At 41.5% G+C, this 19197-nt stretch overlaps 1 protein-coding gene across 6 annotated transcripts in view; it reads left to right on the top strand.

Annotated features, from left to right (window-relative positions):
* Positions 1-19197, top strand: part of MLXIP (MLX interacting protein) — a 53905-nt gene that overhangs the window by 20776 nt on the left and 13932 nt on the right. For 5 of the 6 annotated variants that reach the window (XR_011326625.1, XR_011326626.1, XM_069794717.1 and 2 more), the window contains exons 2-12: positions 6655-6761; positions 7110-7195; positions 8452-8541; positions 8819-8860; positions 10151-10322; positions 11298-11387; positions 12270-12361; positions 12515-13178; positions 16617-16738; positions 17462-17648; positions 18459-18583. Coding sequence is in view for 4 of the 6 variants with exons in the window: in XM_069794717.1 (XP_069650818.1) it covers positions 6655-6761; positions 7110-7195; positions 8452-8541; positions 8819-8860; positions 10151-10322; positions 11298-11387; positions 12270-12361; positions 12515-13178; positions 16617-16738; positions 17462-17648; positions 18459-18583 (1777 nt within the window). In the remaining 2 variants the exon portion in view is untranslated. The remainder of the gene's footprint in view (positions 1-6654; positions 6762-7109; positions 7196-8451; positions 8542-8818; positions 8861-10150; positions 10323-11297; positions 11388-12269; positions 12362-12514; positions 13179-16616; positions 16739-17461; positions 17649-18458; positions 18584-19197) is intronic. The other variant, XM_069794719.1, reaches the window with a different exon arrangement.

Raw genomic sequence — 19197 nt, 5'->3', positions numbered from 1 at the left:
GATGCTAAAGTGTGGCCTCTTTGCAAGTCCTACACACATTCACTCAGTGTAGAAATGTTTTTGTTTCACTTGCCTGCCTCTTTGCTCCAGCACACAATGCATATAATCTGATTCTCTGAATGAACCTTTGTTTGGGGAAATACTGTTAGTTTTGGCTCTTGGAGAGCTGAGCTGACAGGCCCAACTACCCAACAAAACAGATTGGAGATTAAAAAACAAACTAAAACCACGCCTTCAAAAAAAAAAAAATTGCTGGGGAGAAGCCAGAAAGTTCCTTTTCTGTGTTGCTGACAAAGCTAATCTATTTAGCTACTGTAATATCAAATCACATTGTTTTTCTATTGCTTAATAGCCTCATTACCATCACCTGCAATAAAAGGAAAAATCCTAGTCTACCTCAAAAGAATGCATCATCATGTACAGGAAGGAATTGGGCGGAAAAAAGGCACAGAGGAAGTGGGTTTTGAGGCAGGAGTTAACGAGGCAAAAAAAGAGGTCTTTTAGCACAAGGACAGTGGGAATCTGTTAACTATACAGGAAAATGTAATACATTTTTGTAGCTCATTCCTGTAAACTGAATTTACAAAATTCAGATTTGAAAACAAAATAATTTGCTTACAACTGTAGTACACAAGACCCCTGTGGTCTGTATGAGAAGTGATTCCTGCAGGTCTGCAGTAGCTGCTTTTCAAGGCATCTTTGCTGTGTTTGCTGAGAATATATATTTGGGCAGCAGGGTCAGGCCTGGGGAATCTGAGCTGTGGCGCTCGGAGGTTTATGTTTAAATTCCATGTACGATAGATCTAGGCCAGATGCTATCTGAGTGCAAAAGAAAAAAATAACTCCTCCTGAGCTAGAGAGCCAACTCTAGCCAGAGATTTTCCTTGTCCCTACATACCAAAACAAATGAAAGATGAGAGGGTGGAAATGAGGGTTTTACATGCAGAGTATGGTGGTACGTCAAAAAAAAAAAATCTGTGTCCCACTTCTAGTACTGTCACTCACACGCTTCGTAGCCATGAGCATATAAATCAGTCTCACTGTTTCCTTATTCTTAAGCAAGAGATCATGCATTTCTTCCTTCACAGGGTATTTCAAAGACCTCTTACTTTGTGCAGCATTTAGTTCACTACAATCACAAGATAGCTTGCCATCTGAAATTCCTTGCTCAGCAACATTTACATGTCATGGTGTGGAGAATGAACTTAATTTTTTTCTGAATGAGGGAAGGAGATTTTTCAGACTGGTATTTACAGCAAAATCTTCCCTATTGTATTCTATTAGAAAAGGATTTGAAACATAAAGCTATGGTACTGTTTTGACCATTTCTGAGGTAGATAAAAAATGGGGAATTGCAAGTTGAATCAGGAACAGCTTAATAAAGCATTTGAGCTGTATAAAAAAATGTAAGTTCTACCATACTGTACTACTTTCCACTTAATCAACATGTTATCAAACCACCTATTAAATGGAGACTATGTAAGCTGACCAGACCAGCCTTCTGAGATTGTCTTGGTTTGGGTGGAATTTATCTTAGTATTTAAAACTTTCCTTCTCTGCCCCTTCAGTGTTCTTTGTAGAAATCAGTGTTTCTTAAAATGCTAGCATTTCTTAATGCTAGTTAGTAATGAAAAAACCCCCAAACTTCTGGGTTTGCACACAGATAAATTTCCCATTTCTGTCTAAATCCAGAGGGTGGTTGCGTCACATGGTTTTATGCTGACCGAAGTCCATCTTAAAATCCTCTGATTTAAGGGAGGAGAACAGGGGATTCTTCTGTTGTGAGTCATATCAGAGCTTGATCATGCTTCTACTGATGTTGGCAGGAGTTTTTCTGTTGAGTTTATTGATTGAATGGTTTTTCACTGTTATAGACAGCTTTAAATTTGAAGTCATCCTAACAGCTGTGAATGGCATCTCATGTGCCCCAGACCTGTTAAGGAAGAAGGTCACCCATTTGCCTTGTCCCTACTGAGTCAAAAGCATCACTAAAATCTGCTGTAAGACCATTCATTAACTGCTTTTCTAGATAATATTTGTTAGTCATATGCTTAAAATGCTGTTCATCACTGATCACCGGTGGAAGGCAGCCCTTTAACATACAGTCTTTAACAAAAGCCTATGGAGACAAGAATGGAAGAACTCTCCATAGGTACTGTTTGCCTGTGTGTGCCCCAAATGCTTTAATTTGGGTGTTATTAACATAGAAGAAAATTATGAGATTCTGGGAGGTGAGACTTTGCATAAAAATGGACATTGCCAGGGTAAAATCTGTTTTGTACCATGTTAGAATACATACCTTCTCCCCAGTTATATTTCAGTTGATTGAAGAAAAATATAAAAATAAAACATGTTTAAGGGAATTGGGTCACACTCTCACAATGGACATCTGCTTCTTGTACTTTGCTGCAAATCTTGTGATGTTTGAAGGTTTGTAATTGTTTTTAAAACACAGCTGCTTTCACTAGAATTTTAAAAATGGAGAGAGTCGTGTTACTCTGACAGATCAGTGCTGTGTTGTGTGTCTGCCTGCTTGGATCTCAGTTGCCTGAGGTAGTTCCTGAGCTGAGAAAAAGTATGTAAAAAAACTTGGGAATGGACTCCAGCCTCTCTGGGCATATCCAGGACTCATAGGTGAAAGCTGCAGCATATGGAAGTGGCAGCCTCAACTGCCTGCAGCTTCACTTCTGAAAATACTGCAACTTCTCCAAAGCATGTTGGGGCCCCTGTGTCCAAGGGGAATTCCAGCTCTTGTTGGCTGTTCAGCTGAAGCTTTTTTAGTCGGTTTGCTGTGATCAAATCACTTGAGGACATTTGGTCTCGGGAGGTGGAGATTTCTACATGGGAGACTGAACTGAGCTGCTGGAATGTATTGCACATTATCCACCAGATGGTTTTCAGCCAGTTTGATTTGACCTGTGTTTGATAGTGATGAAGATATGAAAGTGACATGTTCCTCCAGCATTGCTTACATGAGCCTGCACATCCTGGGTAGCACAGGCAGGCTGTGCTTCTGGCAGCAACAACCCCTGCACAATGCAACTGAGAGCTTAATTCCCTCTGCGCTCATCTCCTTGGGCATCGTCTGTGCAGCACCAACATCCTCTAGGTCATGCCACTGGCTGGTGTGGATGCAGCTGTCCCAGCTTGTACCATGCAGTGTTTGGTCCATGCCTCCCTTAGGACGCTCTCCTCCTCCCCTCTTTGGAGCCAGCACTCCTGCAGAGTTGCAGCAGCCGTTGTAGAAAGAGAGAGGACCGTGTGCGCACTGATGTTTTATGCTTGCAGGTACATTGTGACCATCTAGCTGGTGGCAAGTTGCTCTGCATTTCTTGTAGGAGTTGGTGTGGTCTTAGGAGACAGGGAGCTGGCAGGAGCAGCAGCCAGTGGGTCTCTCCACTTGGGTGTTTTTGTGGGTTTTTTTCTGCTTTAAAATCTGAAGATGGGTTTCAGTCAGGCAGCTGCTCTCAGTCACAGTGTTGTTCAGTCAACTTTCCATTGGCTTTGGAACTTGGAGTAGTGTCTAAATATTGTTGTCAGCTTCATGCTGATTCCTGTCTCCTGAGGTTAAAGTCGTTTCATTTATGACCTCAAGCTGGACTTGTGCTTTGCTCCCGCGGGAACTAAAAATAATAATTATTTTAAGAATAGGTTCTTAATCACTTCCTTCTTTTGATGCAGTATTTTGTTTAGCATTTTGTAAGAATGTAATAGAAAATGTTTTAAACTATTTGTGTTTTAATTCCAGTTTTAATTGGCTCTTTGAAGATGCAAAGACTGTACAAGAATTAATTACAGTTCCTTTTAGTTTTTTTGTAGAAAAGTGTTTGTTCTTGTTATTCTGAGTGAAGACTCTAAGAGTTTTGTTGCTCTGGCAAACTGTCCAGTCACACAGAGCTATGAAGAGATGAACATTAAGTTGACAGATTTCTTAGTCGAAGGCATGTGGGCGTTTTGTCACTGTTGGTGATGCATCAGCATGTTAATCTCCTGTCTCTGAACTGTTAATGTACATATGAGAAACATAAAAACATGTGCTTTAATCTGGGTTTAGAAGGAATGATAAGGTATGCAATGATTTTGAGGCAGAGCTGGCTGTGCAGTGAACACTGTGAAGGTGATGAGAGTTTGCAGAGATGGGGAAAATATTAAACAGATGGAGATCCACTTTCTGCCCTGACCCACAGTAGCTGGATAACAGTGAGATAAAATACTTAATTTGGAGATCTTTCCATAAACTGAAATAGTCTTGGAACTTAGAAGTGGGGTTTTGGGAGATGTATTTCAAAGAGTGGCATATGGGTACACTGGTGCAAAAAAAAAAAAAAATCCAGAAGAGCTTTCATAGACTTCAGTGAGCATACAAAGTGTGGTTGTATTGAGTGTCTTAGAGCCCAGCTACAGAGAATAACACAAGTACATTAATAATTGTTTTTCCTATTCCTTGCTAATAGTTTACATGGTTTACTATTACTTCCAGTCAGTGAAGTTGCTTGCTTCAGCAAGTCTACTTGCCTTAGAGGCAGCCAATGTTCTGTTTTGTGTACCAAATTTTGTTTGTACTTTATTTCTTCTCAAGCACCATAGTCCCAAAGGCTGCAGCAGAGCCTTACAGCATAGCCTGGAGGGCTCAGCATACAGCATACACCCTGAAAGGGCAGTGGGGCATGGACCGCGGTGAACACAGGACTCACAAGCTTGTCACTTGTCTGCTCTCATGCTGCTGTGAATTGTCCTTTTAGCGCAGTTGATACCTGGTCTCTACACGCACTTGCCTGTACGTACAAAAGCATAACAGTTTATTTTTAAAGAGGTTGAGGAGAAAAAAAAATAAATCTTTTTACTGTCAGGCATCAGCTCGCCTGGTGGTGATTTAACCTATTGCTACAACTGGCATTATACATAGTAGTAAAATTGAAAGAGCAGAGCTGGCTTTTCTTTACCTGTCACTTGGCTGAGGTCTGGCATTTGCTCATCTGTTACTGTCACGGTTGTGGGAATACCTGAGTGGTAACAGCAGCAGTGGTGCTAGCAAGGGAGAAAAGAAATGAGGAGCCAAATACTTGAAGTAAATGGTAGTTTAATATCCTACTATTGGCAGCTCTGGCATGCTGGCTTCTTTTGTGTAGGCTGTGAGGACTTTTTACTTGTTTATAGTATTACAAGTTTTATTACAAGTTTTCTTAAAAAAGAGCTGCTGTCAGGAGGTTTCCCAGACCAAGTGGGAAACTGGGAATCAGCAGTTCTCCAGCTTCAGGCCTGCCTCTGCATGGCCTTGGGCAAGCCAAGGGAAGTGCCTGGCACTTCTGTAGGATGTAGTTTCTATTCTCACAGTGATTTTAGAGCTTAAGTGTAAAACGGGGACATTACAGGAAGAATAATTCAACTCTTTGAGTTAATTTGCACTGAATGTGTGATAGCAAATATACAGTGCCCTAGCACAGGCCAGTTCTAGTACGTCTCTCTAGTGCCACTGCAGTTTATGGTAGAAGTCACTCCTGATTGACCAGGTGCTCAGTGATGTTTTCTGAGAGGGCAGAGTGTCTGGAGGTGATGTTGCTCCTGTCACTTATTTGGGTACTCTTCACTACATAAGACCTTAACCTCTTGACCTGATGCTCATAATGTTTCAAGATGAAGCTGTTGCCTTTGCATGTGTTGTCCTACTGATTGCAGTTTGTATTGCTGGTCCGATTCTGTTGTAGCAAGAATGCATGAGCAGCATAAAGAAACGTAAACTAGGAAGATGTATGGCTAAAACCACAAAAAATGAGAGGGAGAACCTGGGATCGGAACAATACCTATACTTAATCTGTGGCTTAAAATTTACTACATTATGAATGTTTCCTACTTCCTCTGCTCTGTCAGTAATATGGATTAATAATTCATAAAGCTGTGTTTTAAGGGCTGGCTAGTTTGTGTTTATACAGTGCTTATTGGAGTCCCTGTTGCTTCTTCCTTCTGACTCCCACCTCCCAAGATTGTTCATACATAAGCCATTTCTCTTTGCAGCCTTCCCTTTCCTTGGAGAAAAGTTACTATTTCTAGCCTGTTGGTGATCCTTTGTGCCCAGCCATGTTTACCAGCATTGTAGAATTGGTGGGTGACGGTTTTTCTTGGGCCAGAACTGGCATTTCAGTCTTCTTTTCCAGTGTTACCAGCCTGGAAAATTGAATGAAACTGTAGAAATGAACTTGTGTTGACTTCATCCAGCTCCTTGGTAAAATCCAAGCCAAAACTATATGTGGCCAAATGTGCAAAAACCTCTAGGCCAGGTTTGGGGCTTAATTTTGAGTAATCTTGCTCTCAGTTGATGGAAGCTCATACGCTGGTGTTTGAGAAGGTGGGATACTGGCAAGGAGAAAAGCATGAGTGAAATGAGTTTCAGTCCTGCTGAAGATGCTTGTGAGACCAATTGTGACAGTTGTTAGCAGGCAGATGAGAACATGAAGGAGTCTTGAAAACTGGACTTGCTTCTGGCACCTAGATCAGTAAGCCGTGGACGGCATATGGCAAAAGTTGTCACTGGCCAAACGTGGCTGCTTGTACTTCTTTCTGTTGGCAGTTTGGCAGTTTTAGGGGGATGCTTTGTCTTGAAAGGAGTGGGAAGAGAAAAACTGAAAACAGAATGATTTGTTCTCTGTTTTGTTTTAGTGGAAAGCTGGTTTCTCCAAAATGGAAAAATTTTAAAGGCTTGAAACTTCAGTGGAGAGATAAAATCCGTCTCAATAACGCCATCTGGAGGGCATGGTACATGCAATGTAAGTGTAATGCTCGGTTGTGTGACTTGCCATAAAATACCTTGTGAGAGACTTATATGTAAGAAGCAAGAGAATTTAAATTACCGTCTAATGAAAAGCTCAAAAATCTGCTGAAGGCCCAGATGTCTCAGAGGCCGTCATGGCCCTGCCATTGGATCAGTGTGCTTTCTTAGAGATAGATGTCCACAGAGAGACTGTACTGATCGGTCCAGTCACAGCCTGAGATCTCCCCATTTCATGTTGGTTATCTGGAGGGAACCCTGGCTAGATTATTTTTTCACATCTTGCAATTGAAGTGACAGAGCTCTCTGCAGAGGCTGAGCACTCACATTTTCATTCTTGTTTCAGACCTGGAGAAGCGCAAGAATCCAGTGTGCCACTTTGTGACTCCACTGGACGGCTCTGTTGATGTCGATGAACATCGTCGGCCAGAGGTATGTAAAACCTGAGGAACAGACTAATGAGCTCTAGAGTTTATAACAAGATTTTCTAGTCTGCTAGATATGAGAGCAGCATAGCAATTCTTTGCTCCGTTGTCTTTATTTAGAAAGAACCGTTAATATAAAGCAGACTGATCCCATTTATGGAAGTTTATCACATTGAGATGATCAAGGTGCAACCAGAAGGACATTTATTATCTGTGTAACTTATGTCTATATTCTAGTTTAGTGAAGCATAAGTCATAGAAGTGCAATTTGAATAGTTAAGATCTTGACAGCCACTGCTCTCTTCTGGCTGGATATGGCTGAAGTTAGCGGTAAAGAAGAGTGATGACTGTTTTCAAGATTGAATCTAAGTGACCCTGTGAGAGTCTTCTGTATTTTATTTAATTGATGAGGGGTGGTTTCAAGACAACAAGCAATTTCTTTTTCTCTGTCAAGGTAGCTTCACAAAAAGAGCAAATATGAGTTTGTGTACTTGCATTTTTGCAGAAAACCAGTGGGGCCCTTGATGTGGCAATATGTGACTCCTATACTGCATAACTCTAGAATAATTTATAACTCAAAGGAGTTCCAGATGAGTTTGTGGAACTGTCTCAGTTTTTTTGAAAGAACAGTGTTGGTGTTTGTGCTGAAAGATGACCCTTGAACACAAGAAAGTGGTGTTAATGCTCTCATTAGTCTGCTGTCCCCAACTTACACACTGCTGTCTGTGATACATTAAAGACCCACATTGGTCTGATCCTTTTGTTGTTATTAGTATGTAGCCTGCAAGGTCACACTTATCCTTGAGCTGGACATCAGATTTCTATTGCTTCATGTCATTCTTAACAGCTTTTGCGTATGTGTGTGCATGCTCATGTAACCTTGTGCGATTTTCTTTGCCTGTTTTATGCAGAACAGGGTATTGTATGCTTTATACATTATATTTTAGTAAATTTATTTTAAAAGGGCTTTTATGTGATTTCTTAGCTATTGGTTATGGTTGAACTGCTGTGGGAGATGCTGACAGTGTAGTCAGACATCATCTCTTGTTTGTTTATTGTGGGAAAGATGAAGTTAGTACTGTCAGATTTGCTCTGTGATAGCTGAATTCTGCAACAGTGTGGACTGCTGATACATGAGCTCAAACAGAATTAACATGCTTTCTTTTGCATTTTTTTTATGCCTGAATATTTGCTTGGAAATTTATTGAACATTCAGCCATTATGTGATTCAGTGTAATTCATGGTATGTGTTTGTGTTCTCAGGCCATTGCAACAGAAGGGAAATACTGGAAGCGAAGAATTGAAATAGTCATCAGGGAATACCACAAGTGGAGAACATACTTCAAGAAAAGGGTCTGTTGGTTTACACAGTGAAAGTAGCTTACTTGAACTTGATCAGTATGTTGTTGCTTTTTGAATTTTGATGTCACTTTTGCTAGCAGGCAAAAATGCTTCAAACAGATGATAAGCTAGTACAGGCATACTCATCTGATTAGTCCCACTTAACTAAAAATTATTGTGCAGCGACTAATTGTGCATGATTTGGTCTTAAAAGTTTTGCAAAATCACTACTTCTACTGGCATATACAGGACCTATTCTGACTTTAACATCTGTTTTGTTCTTTTGCAGTTACAGAAACATAAAGATGAAGATCTTTCAAGTTTGGTCAGGGTGGGTAATGCCACTGATAAGTGGCAGCATTTATGCTTGTAGAAGCTGCAATAAGTAACAAAGCTGTAATGTGCAGTAGCTTGAATAGATTAAAATCTAAAGACAACCATCTTGCTTAAGCTTTAATTAAGGTTAGACACCTTAATGTTTCTGTGCCTTAGAGAGCAATGTAAGATTTGTAGCTTAAATTGGATGGAGGAGAGGTTGAATGTAAAGTGCTGTGACAGAAGAAATGAGAATCAGTATTGGGTGCCCAGACAGATCAATCTCTTTGAGGGCTTGGCACACTATTTCATCTTATTACTAAGTCATGACTGGCACTACTGCCTTGCTTGTGTAACTAGATCTGTGAAGATGTGTGTGCTACATGTTGCAGATATTCCTGCTGCCCACAACATGGGCAAATAATGTGCCAGGATCCTAAATAAGGCAAAATGTTTAAAGGAACAATGGTATCACCATTTAGTATGTCGCCTAAAGCCATCAAACCTACTTTGGGCATATAAATTGATGATCAGAAACACTGTTCTGATTTTTTTTTTTTTCTTTTTGGAGCTGAGCATAAGTCTGGATCTATTCTAGTTTCAGAAAACTCTCAGCTGTTTTGGCCATGAGCTCCAATGCACCATCATGGTATGTTGGTGTAGTTACAGTTACATGTTGGCTCAGCCACAAGATCCTGACTATGTGTGCTTTTAGTCTGCAGCGAATGCAAGGCAATGCAATGCAATTTAGCCTAGCCTGTAGTGAAGGATCGGTAAGCCAAGCCACATTATATTGTGTTTTTCACGGGCTAAACGTGCCCACAAGAATATCAGCATACCTTGTGCAAAGTCAGATTACAATTACACTTAACTACATTTCAGAGACTCAGATACTCTTCATGATAGGAGTTGTTTGCTTTGAGTTTTTGCTGTGCATGTTATTTTTAAATCTTTATTCAAACCATGGGATTGTTAAACTGTAGGTGCAAAAATATACGTACAATCAATGAAACTAGAAAGAGCTGATGAATTTATTTTGTCTTATGTCCTTCTAGTCAATTTCTGTTTTTTGGGCAAAAACCTTTTCCAGAGTGTTGTGGTTATTTTCTGCCGTTGTTCAAATCAGTGAGCTGAAGTTGTTGGTATATTAGAAGTACCACTGATCTGTTTCAGTCCATTTGCATGGCTCCTAAAGGAGAGTTTCTTTCTCTAAAAACGTCATAAATGAAGACTGTGTTTATATATCTGCACCAGACTGCTTTAGCATTGTCTAGGCAGCCTGACTTTTCTTCTTTTCCTTTGGCAGGACGATGATGTGGTTCTCTGGCAAAAAAGAAGGTATGGCAGAGAAACCCCTGTCCCTATGGAGGAAGGCAGCCTCTTGGATGCAGATATGCTTATGTCTGAGTTCACCGATACGCTGTTCTCCACACTGTCTTCACATCAGCTGGTTTCCTGGCCAAATTCCAGGGACATAGGTATTTGTTGGCTGTTAGCTATGTTGCAGTGGGAACCTCTAGGTGAAGTCTGGTTTGTTGCTTTGCTTCTCTTCTAGCCTTGCCTAAGAAATTTATCTTGCTTTGCTGACACAGATAAAAATAGGTCAGAGAATGCAGCTGTCTTATGCTTTATAGGTCATGGAATCCCAGTTATTCATCCAAATTTAATTTCTGTCTTAGCTTCTTATGTGCTGCTCCTAGCATTGTCCTCTAATGTTGCTCTGAATAAATCTGTAATGAGCAGTGTTTAGCTTTATCAGTGATGAAGGCATTGTTACTTATCTCAAAGCATATATGTGTGTGTGTGTGTTTTTAAGGGAGTGCGTATGTGTTTTTCTTTGGATATGTCCCTTAGAACAAATGCAAGTCACATCTCCTCTAAAAGCCATCCCAAGAGCTATACAGTTCTGTTGAATGCTCTCTAACTGAAGACTCTGACTGTCTAATGGGACAGCAGATGTCTGCTGTGCATTATCTTTGCTGCATGGATGTCTAAGCTGTCTGAGCAACTCCAGAGCAACTGTGGTTTACATGAAGTGTACTTCAGGCAAAATGAAATGAATGACCATTTATTTTAAAATACTGTGCTATGAGCTGTGGTGGTTCAGGTTGTACTTCCTAGCAAGTTTATGTATTGTGCAGCAGGAGCAGGACAGGAGGTTGGGAGCAGGAGGCATCCAAACTTGGTAATCCCCAGTTAGAACGTTCAGGTTTCACCTCTTCCATTTTACTAATTGAAAGTTTCATTCTCCAATGGTTTTGATTTCAGAACTGTGCTGTAGTTCTGAAGAAAAGCAGATGCCCAGTTCATTTCAGCAGCAATTTTTCTGTAAACATCCTGGCCAAGCCTGGCTGTGGAGTGTGTGTTGGTGTTCTAGCCAAATGCTATATTCCTATTGCTGTTACTGTGCAAGTGATGTGAAGCTAATCTAATCTGTCTCCTGAATTTTGCAGCACACTTAGGAAATGCTGACATGATTCAACCAGGGCTTATTCCTCTCCAGCCAAATTTTGATTTTATGGATACTTTTGAGCCTTTTCAGGGTAAGAATCGTATATATAGTCAATTAATTTCTTTAAAATTGCAGTGATTTATGAACTAGTTTTTAACAGAAGATTAAACGTTGCAGATATCTGCTCTCTTCAGAAGGCAGGAGATTTGAGTGGAAGGTGAAGAACACTTCATATATGTTTTCATTTTTCATTATTTCCAGCAGATGCATATGTGGGTAGACTCCCTTGTTACTGTGACCCCAGTCCTTTACTTACCTGCGTTTGAGAGTCACTTTAGGATTGTTTACTCCAAGGTTTGAACCTGGTTGTTAATTTGCCTTTCAAAAGAATGGCCTTTAGACCTTAAGTCATTGAGTAATTAAAGATAGAACATCAGATGTGGACAGGAGAACTCACAGAAATCACTAAGGTTTTCCCATTTAACACTTCTTAGTGATGAAGTGATTTAACACTTTGTTTGCCTGGGAACTTTTTCTGGTACTCTCAAGAATTACATATGACATTAAACTACTGCTGACAACTTTGATGGTTACAGATCTTCATGGAAGTCAAAAGTCACATCTGTTTGCTGGGCCTGCATGCAGTCTGCATCAGATAAATGAATTTTGTGGGACTGCATTGAGAATCAGCTCTCAGCTATCTGTGTGTAGGTGAACCTTAAGCAGCAGACTGATTTTTTTTTTTTTTTTATTGTACTCAGCTTGCATGAAGGTTGAAGAAGTTTCCCCTGAAGAGATCAGTTCCTCTGGAAGACAATTCATTGCTCAGTCAGCAGCAGTTGTATGAAGCAAAAATCTTGTGGTTTCATTATTTGCTAAATAATTTTGATATTACTGTGAATTTTAGTATCCAGCAATGCTGTATCTTGAGTATGAAAAGTAGAAAATTAATAGGTGACTTCTCATATTTCAGATTTATTCATGCCAAGTCGTTCCAGTAATTATTTCCCTTCTGTGTCTGCTGTCAGCTCAGCTACAACAGATAGCAGCAGCCATTCTTCCCAGGTAAGAGAGGTTCTCAATGTTTAAAACAGCCTTATCTCAGACATGTATGTGCTCTGAAGACTCTCAGACATAAGCCATGTCCTTCTCAGAAGGAGTTGAGACAAGAGTTTCAGGGGTCATGTCTGAATCTGTAATATTTTTCTTTTCTGTCAGTCTCCTGTCCTGCCGTCGGATTCATTGCCCAACACACTTCCAGCAGGGAACATCAATGATGGACTGATTGCTTCCTCAGTACCTGCTCCTGTCATTCCTGATGTTGGCACTGACCAGTGTTCCAGCATTAGAAGTGGGGGATCTTTCATCCAGCCAGCAGACTTCACTCCTGACTCGTCTCTCAGCGGGCCACAAACTTTTATGCCAGTGTTTCAAACACCCTTGCCACTGCTTCAACCTGCGACACAACAGCACCAGTCCCCGTTGCCTGCAGTGCCTCTGAATTCTAGCTTAAGCTCTCCGCCAGCTGCATTTGCTGCACCAGAAACCCAGAAGTTTGGCCTCTGTGAATCTACAGTTATCACCCACACAGCTTCTGCTACATTGACCCACAATGCCCCTGCCACCACTTTCAGCCAGAGCCAGAACCTTGTCCTGGCAACACAGCAGCCAGGTGCAGGAGTGCCTTGTAACCTGGCTTTCCAGACTACTGTCCTGCAGGGGCAGCCCCGGCCCCAGCTGCTATCCCAAATGACATTTGCACTCCCCAAAGCTGTTCCTCTGGCCAGTGCTGGGACAAGGCCCAAACAGTCACAAAAAATAGTGCCTGCTCCGAAGCCTGAAACAGTGTCCTTATTGTTAAAGAATGCCTTCATCACCCCAGGTGAGAAGCACTGATGGGGTGATCTTTTTCTTTTCTGAGTGAGACTAGCAGGAGGGAGACACCTTCTTGCTTTTCTTGATTTACATAATGAGTAAAAATATAGCTTCCTGAGGGTGTCCAAGGAACCCCTGAATCCACTGGTGTGTGGCTACACTGTTTAATGGGATGCTCTGGACTGCTGCGAGGATTGGAAGCAGTTTGGTTGTGAGTGTGAAAAGCTGACTTGCGAAAGAGGGTATCTCCTTGTAAAATTCGTGCTGGGCTGTACAGATGCATCAGCACATGGGATGACTAGATCTCTGTGCTCCTGTCCCATAGAAACCTTGGTTTTGATGTTTAATGCTGTTCTGATTAACTCTGCCCCTCAAAGCATTCAACCACAGTAGAGGAGAGGATGGTAGGGAGATAGTGTGGGATGGAGAATGGCAGATCTGTCTCTGTCATTGACTCATCTGGTTGCCCTGGACAAGTCAGTATGCCTGCCTGTATGTGATCGCACTGTGTAATACCAGGGTACTAGTGTACATCTTTAGATGTATTCCGACTTTTATCTTGGGTGTGCCTGAAACTCTTTGAGACTGAGTACAGTGTTGGCTAGGGAGCAGCTGTTGAAGTGGACTACAGCATTGGTCCAGATGGAAGCATGGGATGTGCCTCTCATCCACCATCAGTCGTCCCTAGCAGGACCAGGGTGATAAGAAATCAGCCCTTCCAGTGTGGAAGGGCTAAGAACAGGCAGGGGGAGCTGGAGATCTTTGTCTCAAGCAATCTACAGACTTGTGATGCAGTCAGGAGCACGTGGTTTTCAGTTCAGAGTATGAGTGCCTAACTGATATGCTGGGACTTCCACACTGAGTATGATTTGGAGCCATTGGCACTGCACAAGGCTAAAAATAGCAAGCGTGAGCAGAGAGAGTTTTGTTTATGGTGGTTCTTGTGGGAAAGCTCAAGGCAAGAGCAGAACAGGCAGTACACTTTTTCTTGGGATTGTTGCACACTGTTTTTAGACTTGTGCTGGCTGGGGACCAAATTGACTTCAGCCACCTGAAGTGTGCAATAATAATCCAAGAAAAACCCTGCCTGGAGGAGTATTATTAAACAGGCTTTCCTAAGGAGTATGTGTGTCTGCCAGGGCCTGGCATTGTGGTTACCCACCAAAAAAACCCCAACAACAACAAAAAAAATCACTGTTCAGGAGTAGAACAGACCCAAGGATCTAATTCTGGCATGTCACTGGGAACAAGTTGTCCCATGATTAATACTGCTAGGTTGTTAATGGCAGTATTTTGGTCTATAGTACATTATAAAACAAGAGTCCATATACCTTCAGCAGTTGAGACACGCATTTCTCACCTAGTAAAGCACGATAGGCAACTCTTGTTTTCAGAAAGCCTTTGCTCCTAGCTTTCTTAGTGCTTCTTGGGTTGTTCCTCACCCCATATATCACTTTTCCAATACTTCATCAGTTACTTCTGGACCAAAACAGCAAATGGCTTTGCTTCTCATCCAGATTTAAAATTGTTGCTGTTTTTCATTCCTGGCAGTGGCATGTGTTCAGGGATCACTGTGCTCCTAAACTACTGGGATACCAAGCTCAGAGGTCAAATCCAAGATTTTGTGTAAAGACTGGAGCTTTATTTTTGGCAATAGAATAAACATCAGAACTTGTAACTAAGGCATTTACGCCTGCCATTTGTGTTCAGGACAAACAAATCCTCTCATGACTATAAAACAAATTGCATTATAACCTGTGTTAGAAAGAAATGTGTGACATTTGCTGCTCTGTGATATAAAGACTCAAAAATCTGCACAGATTGTCTCATCAGGTGCTAGACTTCACATGGGAAAGAACTCTGCTATCACCACTTCAGGATAAATGTTCTGATTTTGAGAGGAAAGTCTGCAAAAGATACATGTGTAGGATAGAAACATGAAAAATATAAAGGGGCATCTAAATATGTGCTGATTGTTACAGTTACCCAGATGTGGTAAGTCAGAAATACCAAGTTTGTGCAGTAGCATTAATACACTCATAAGAGCAGGCTATTTAGCTCAATAGAGATGTCTTAAGTCCGGCTGAACGTCAGTGAACAGTGGAAGGGTTGTGATTCCAGCTTTACATCTGGGAATGCTCAGGCAAAGAATGAACTCCCTGTATCAGAGTGACAGCGCTCTCTGCCAGATATACCCACACAAGGGCTGACTCAAGGTTTGTGCAATCCACAGGCCTTTCTAATAAAGGCTATACAGAAACTTTAGTTGATTCAAAACACAGTTGTTAGTCACAGATAACACAGTAGGGGAGAGGACATCAGATATCCTGCACTGTCTCCCTGTTCTGCTGTGTATGTCCTTCGATACCCTGATGCTAAACTGCAGAGGGGTAGGTTGGCAGCGACTGAGCTACTCTGACACTTATCATACATTATGACTTTATTAGTACAAAGGAGAGCTGAAGCCAATACAGGCTAGAATAAAACTGACTAAGTTTGGTTTAGTTTTCTCAAAAAGCATACAGAAGCTGTGTTTTTGCATGATTCTTCCTTTAGTAACAATATAGGATGGTTAGTGATGTTCTCTCTAAAGTCTGAGCAAGAACAATGTCAACATTAATGCCATGCCAATAACTGTACATCTGCATTGGTTAAATTGAGACCTTAACAGATTTATGTTAGACTATAATACCGTAGTGGTGAAAAAAACTTTAGAGCAAGGATCCTGATACCTGTCATGGGGGCAAGCCTCCTGTACAGACTTTTTCTGAGAATTTTTTCTTACTTTCTCTGTGGAGACAATTGCTGCTATTCACAATTATCTCTAGCTGTCTAACACTGCAGAACTCCTGGTTCTTTAGCCTGTTTTCTGGAATTTTGGTGCTGATTCCCCATCACATTTGGTTGTCTTGTGCTTGTGTGTCGTGTAAAGCATCTGTAAAAACAGATAGTGAAAGAAGCTAGTAGAGTGAAGTGGTGAGGAAGATAATTTAATATATATACAAGGAAGCACAAAGTATTGAATATGCATCCTGCAGTTGGTTTCTGTCATTGACCCTTTCTGGGTCAGCAGAGCAAGCCTGAGATCCAAGAAGTATGGACATCAGAGGAGAGGTGAAGATGATCCTCCTTCTGCGAAACCCAGCTCTGATAGAATGAAGACACTTTGCACCTCCCTGATTCACTAGGTACCTCTGTAAATTCACCTTGAAACAGTGACAGTGGTGCTAGAAGTCTCAGAAATAACTGGTGTGTTGGAGTCCTTTGTACTGGATACATGGGACTGAGATTATCAGAAAACTGGTGGCACTTTGTATTGCAATGAAATAGTACCAAATAGGTGCCCATTAATCCATTCCCCTGTTCAATGACACGTTATTTCCTACAAAATAATCTCCAGCTTTTTTTTTTTGTCTCATTAACTATTCTAACTTGTGTTCTTCAGCTGCCTTTCAGGGACAGTCCAGAACTGTGATTGTAACTCCAGCACCTTTAAAAAGAGAGGGGATTTTGACGCCACCCACGTGTCAGTCTAATGTTGCAATTGCACCAGCTGGAATTGTCAGAGTAAGGAGAAGAAAAACAAATTTCTTTTGTTTTTTAAGGCCTGTTATTTGCAAGTAGTTAGAGCCATAATGTGCTTAGGGTAACTAAATCTCACCTGTTACCCAGCATATGCATTTGTGCATTCAGCATTATGTTTGCTTATTTTTAATTTAGCTACTTTATGGGTCTGGAAGCACTATCTAGTCTTCACAGACTCTGTCTCACACAACAGTAAGATTATAAAGAGGCATGTATACACGGTACCATGAATGGGGGTGGTTTGGGCCTTTTATTAATCGCACAGAAGCTAGAAGGAACCCAGGATGCTCACCTTTCCATTTACATATTGGAAAGCATGCCTTGAGTATATGAGTGGGTTTCCCAATACATTGTATGCAGGAAGATGGTAATAGTTTTTAGTATATTATGCTGTTGCTGTGTTGTAATACTGCTTTAAGTTATGAAAGGATACTGGTTTCCTGCCAGAAGTCTGACTTCAGTGCCTGCCAATTCCTTATATATTCACCCTTGTTTCATGTCATCAGATTGTTAATCATGTATTAATTTGCTACTTTTAGTGAAAGGCAAGGTAACAAATCTCTCTCTCTCTCTCTCTCTTTTTCTCTCCCTCTCCCCTCCTTTCTCCTTCCTCTCATCCCTTCTCTCCCTCTGCCCCCATCCCACCCTTCCTGCTCTCTTTTTCTTTCTCTGTTATTCTTTGTGCTGTTTCTATGCTGTTCCCAGGCTCCCGGGGTGACGGAGTTCCGTAGTAACATTCTGGTTGGTCCACCACAGCGAGCACCAAGTAGTCAACAAACCCAGTCCACAGTCTCACATCTCTTCTCTCCTAGTGTAGTCCAGGATGTGTTGGTGAAAGGAGAGCAAATCCCTTCCCACAGTAGCAGTTCACAAGTTCCCTCACCTACACCTAGTAAGTTAGAAAGCTATAAGCGTTCTCTCTCTCCTACACATGTAAGTGTTTCCATTGGTTAGGCAGGGTGTAAAATGGCCTTGAGGATCCCTGGATAATTTTTGAAGGAAAAGCTTTTTTAGGGCCTTCTACCCTGCAGCTTCGGTTGCATCCAGTTGTTTGCAATTTTTGTCTTAAGCTACTGTGCAGCATTGCCACAAACTGCTATTTTGTGCTTCCTGTAAGTGGCTCCTTTCTAAAAGGATGTACTGTCATAGTCACCGAGAAATTAAACCTGTTTGAAAGGCATCTGTGTAGAAAGTGTGGAATACGTTTGTTGTTCAGGATCATAATTTTGATTGGAGGATCTCAGACACAATCCTTGTTAACAGTAGGTAAGTGCAAAGACTCCTTTTGCATGCATGTTGATAGAGCAGTATCTGGGCCGGTTTTAGAGATATATGCTGGTTTTGCTGGTAAGTGGCTTATAAGTGTTACTACCATCATGTCCCAGACCATTAGACCCTCAAATGGGGGAGTCTAGCAGGACGATGGAATTGCAGCCTACACGTTCAACATGCCTTTGCTGAAATGTGTATGTATGTGAAAGGAGTATTACATATCACTATTTGGGATGTGTTAGCCTTATGCTGTGAAATACTAAGCTTTCCCAGCCATCTTAACATTTTCTAGCATGCGGTTGCTGCATCAATGAGTATAATTTGGTTGCCGACGGCATTTCAGTTCGATTCTGAATAGAAGCTTCTCAGCAGTTACATTTGCTACAGAAAGTTGTTTGTTAATGTGACTTGTCTTTCTTCCTTTATGAAGGCCGAGATTGTCAGAATTCAGGCCAAGCTTCCCCCTGCACCTCTGAGCAGAGCCCCAGTCCACAGTCTCCCCAGAACAGCTGCTCAGGAAAACCTGCCACTGACCCTAATATGGCTGCACTTAAGGTGTGTCTCCTTTCCTTTGAGGTGCTTTTCTTCTTTGCCTTTGTAGCTACTTTTCTGCACTGATGTTTGAGCATGGACTAGAGAGTAACTTGTGCTTCAGGAACAGTGGATTACTTGTGCCTTAGGCTTAGCTTGCACTGCGTCTGTGCTGCTCTGTTCAATTTAAAATGTCAGACTTCAATAATCTGCTCTGCTCCTCAGGGATGGGTCACCAGAGGGGCCAGGCTTAACTGTACCTCTGCAGGTCCTTATGGTCATGACAGCAGTTCCTGCTGTAGGTCACAGAGATGTTATGACAGGTCTCAGTTTACCTGGTCAAAGGTTTCAGTTTTCTAAACCATGGCTTTTTGCGATTGTTCTGTTGGGGATCTTCAGTCTGCAGGGCTCTGGCCATTGCTGGAGGGGGAGTTCTTGGCCTGCTGAGTTACAGGTCTCCAGTGATGCTATGCTGCTCCACAGAGAGCAGCTCCACAGACTCTACAAGTTACAGCTGTAAAACACTTTGAGAATTATTGGGGTAAGAACTTGGCAGTCTAGAGAAAGCATCTGAAAGCTGGCTGTACCTCATATACAAGCTGACCTTGTCAGAACACTTTCTGTGATGGTATGAGAAA

The sequence above is a fragment of the Haliaeetus albicilla genome, chromosome 10 (assembly GCF_947461875.1).
Source record: "Haliaeetus albicilla chromosome 10, bHalAlb1.1, whole genome shotgun sequence".
Classification (NCBI taxonomy): domain Eukaryota; kingdom Metazoa; phylum Chordata; class Aves; order Accipitriformes; family Accipitridae; genus Haliaeetus; species Haliaeetus albicilla.
This window is presented reverse-complemented; position numbering and strand designations above follow the sequence as displayed.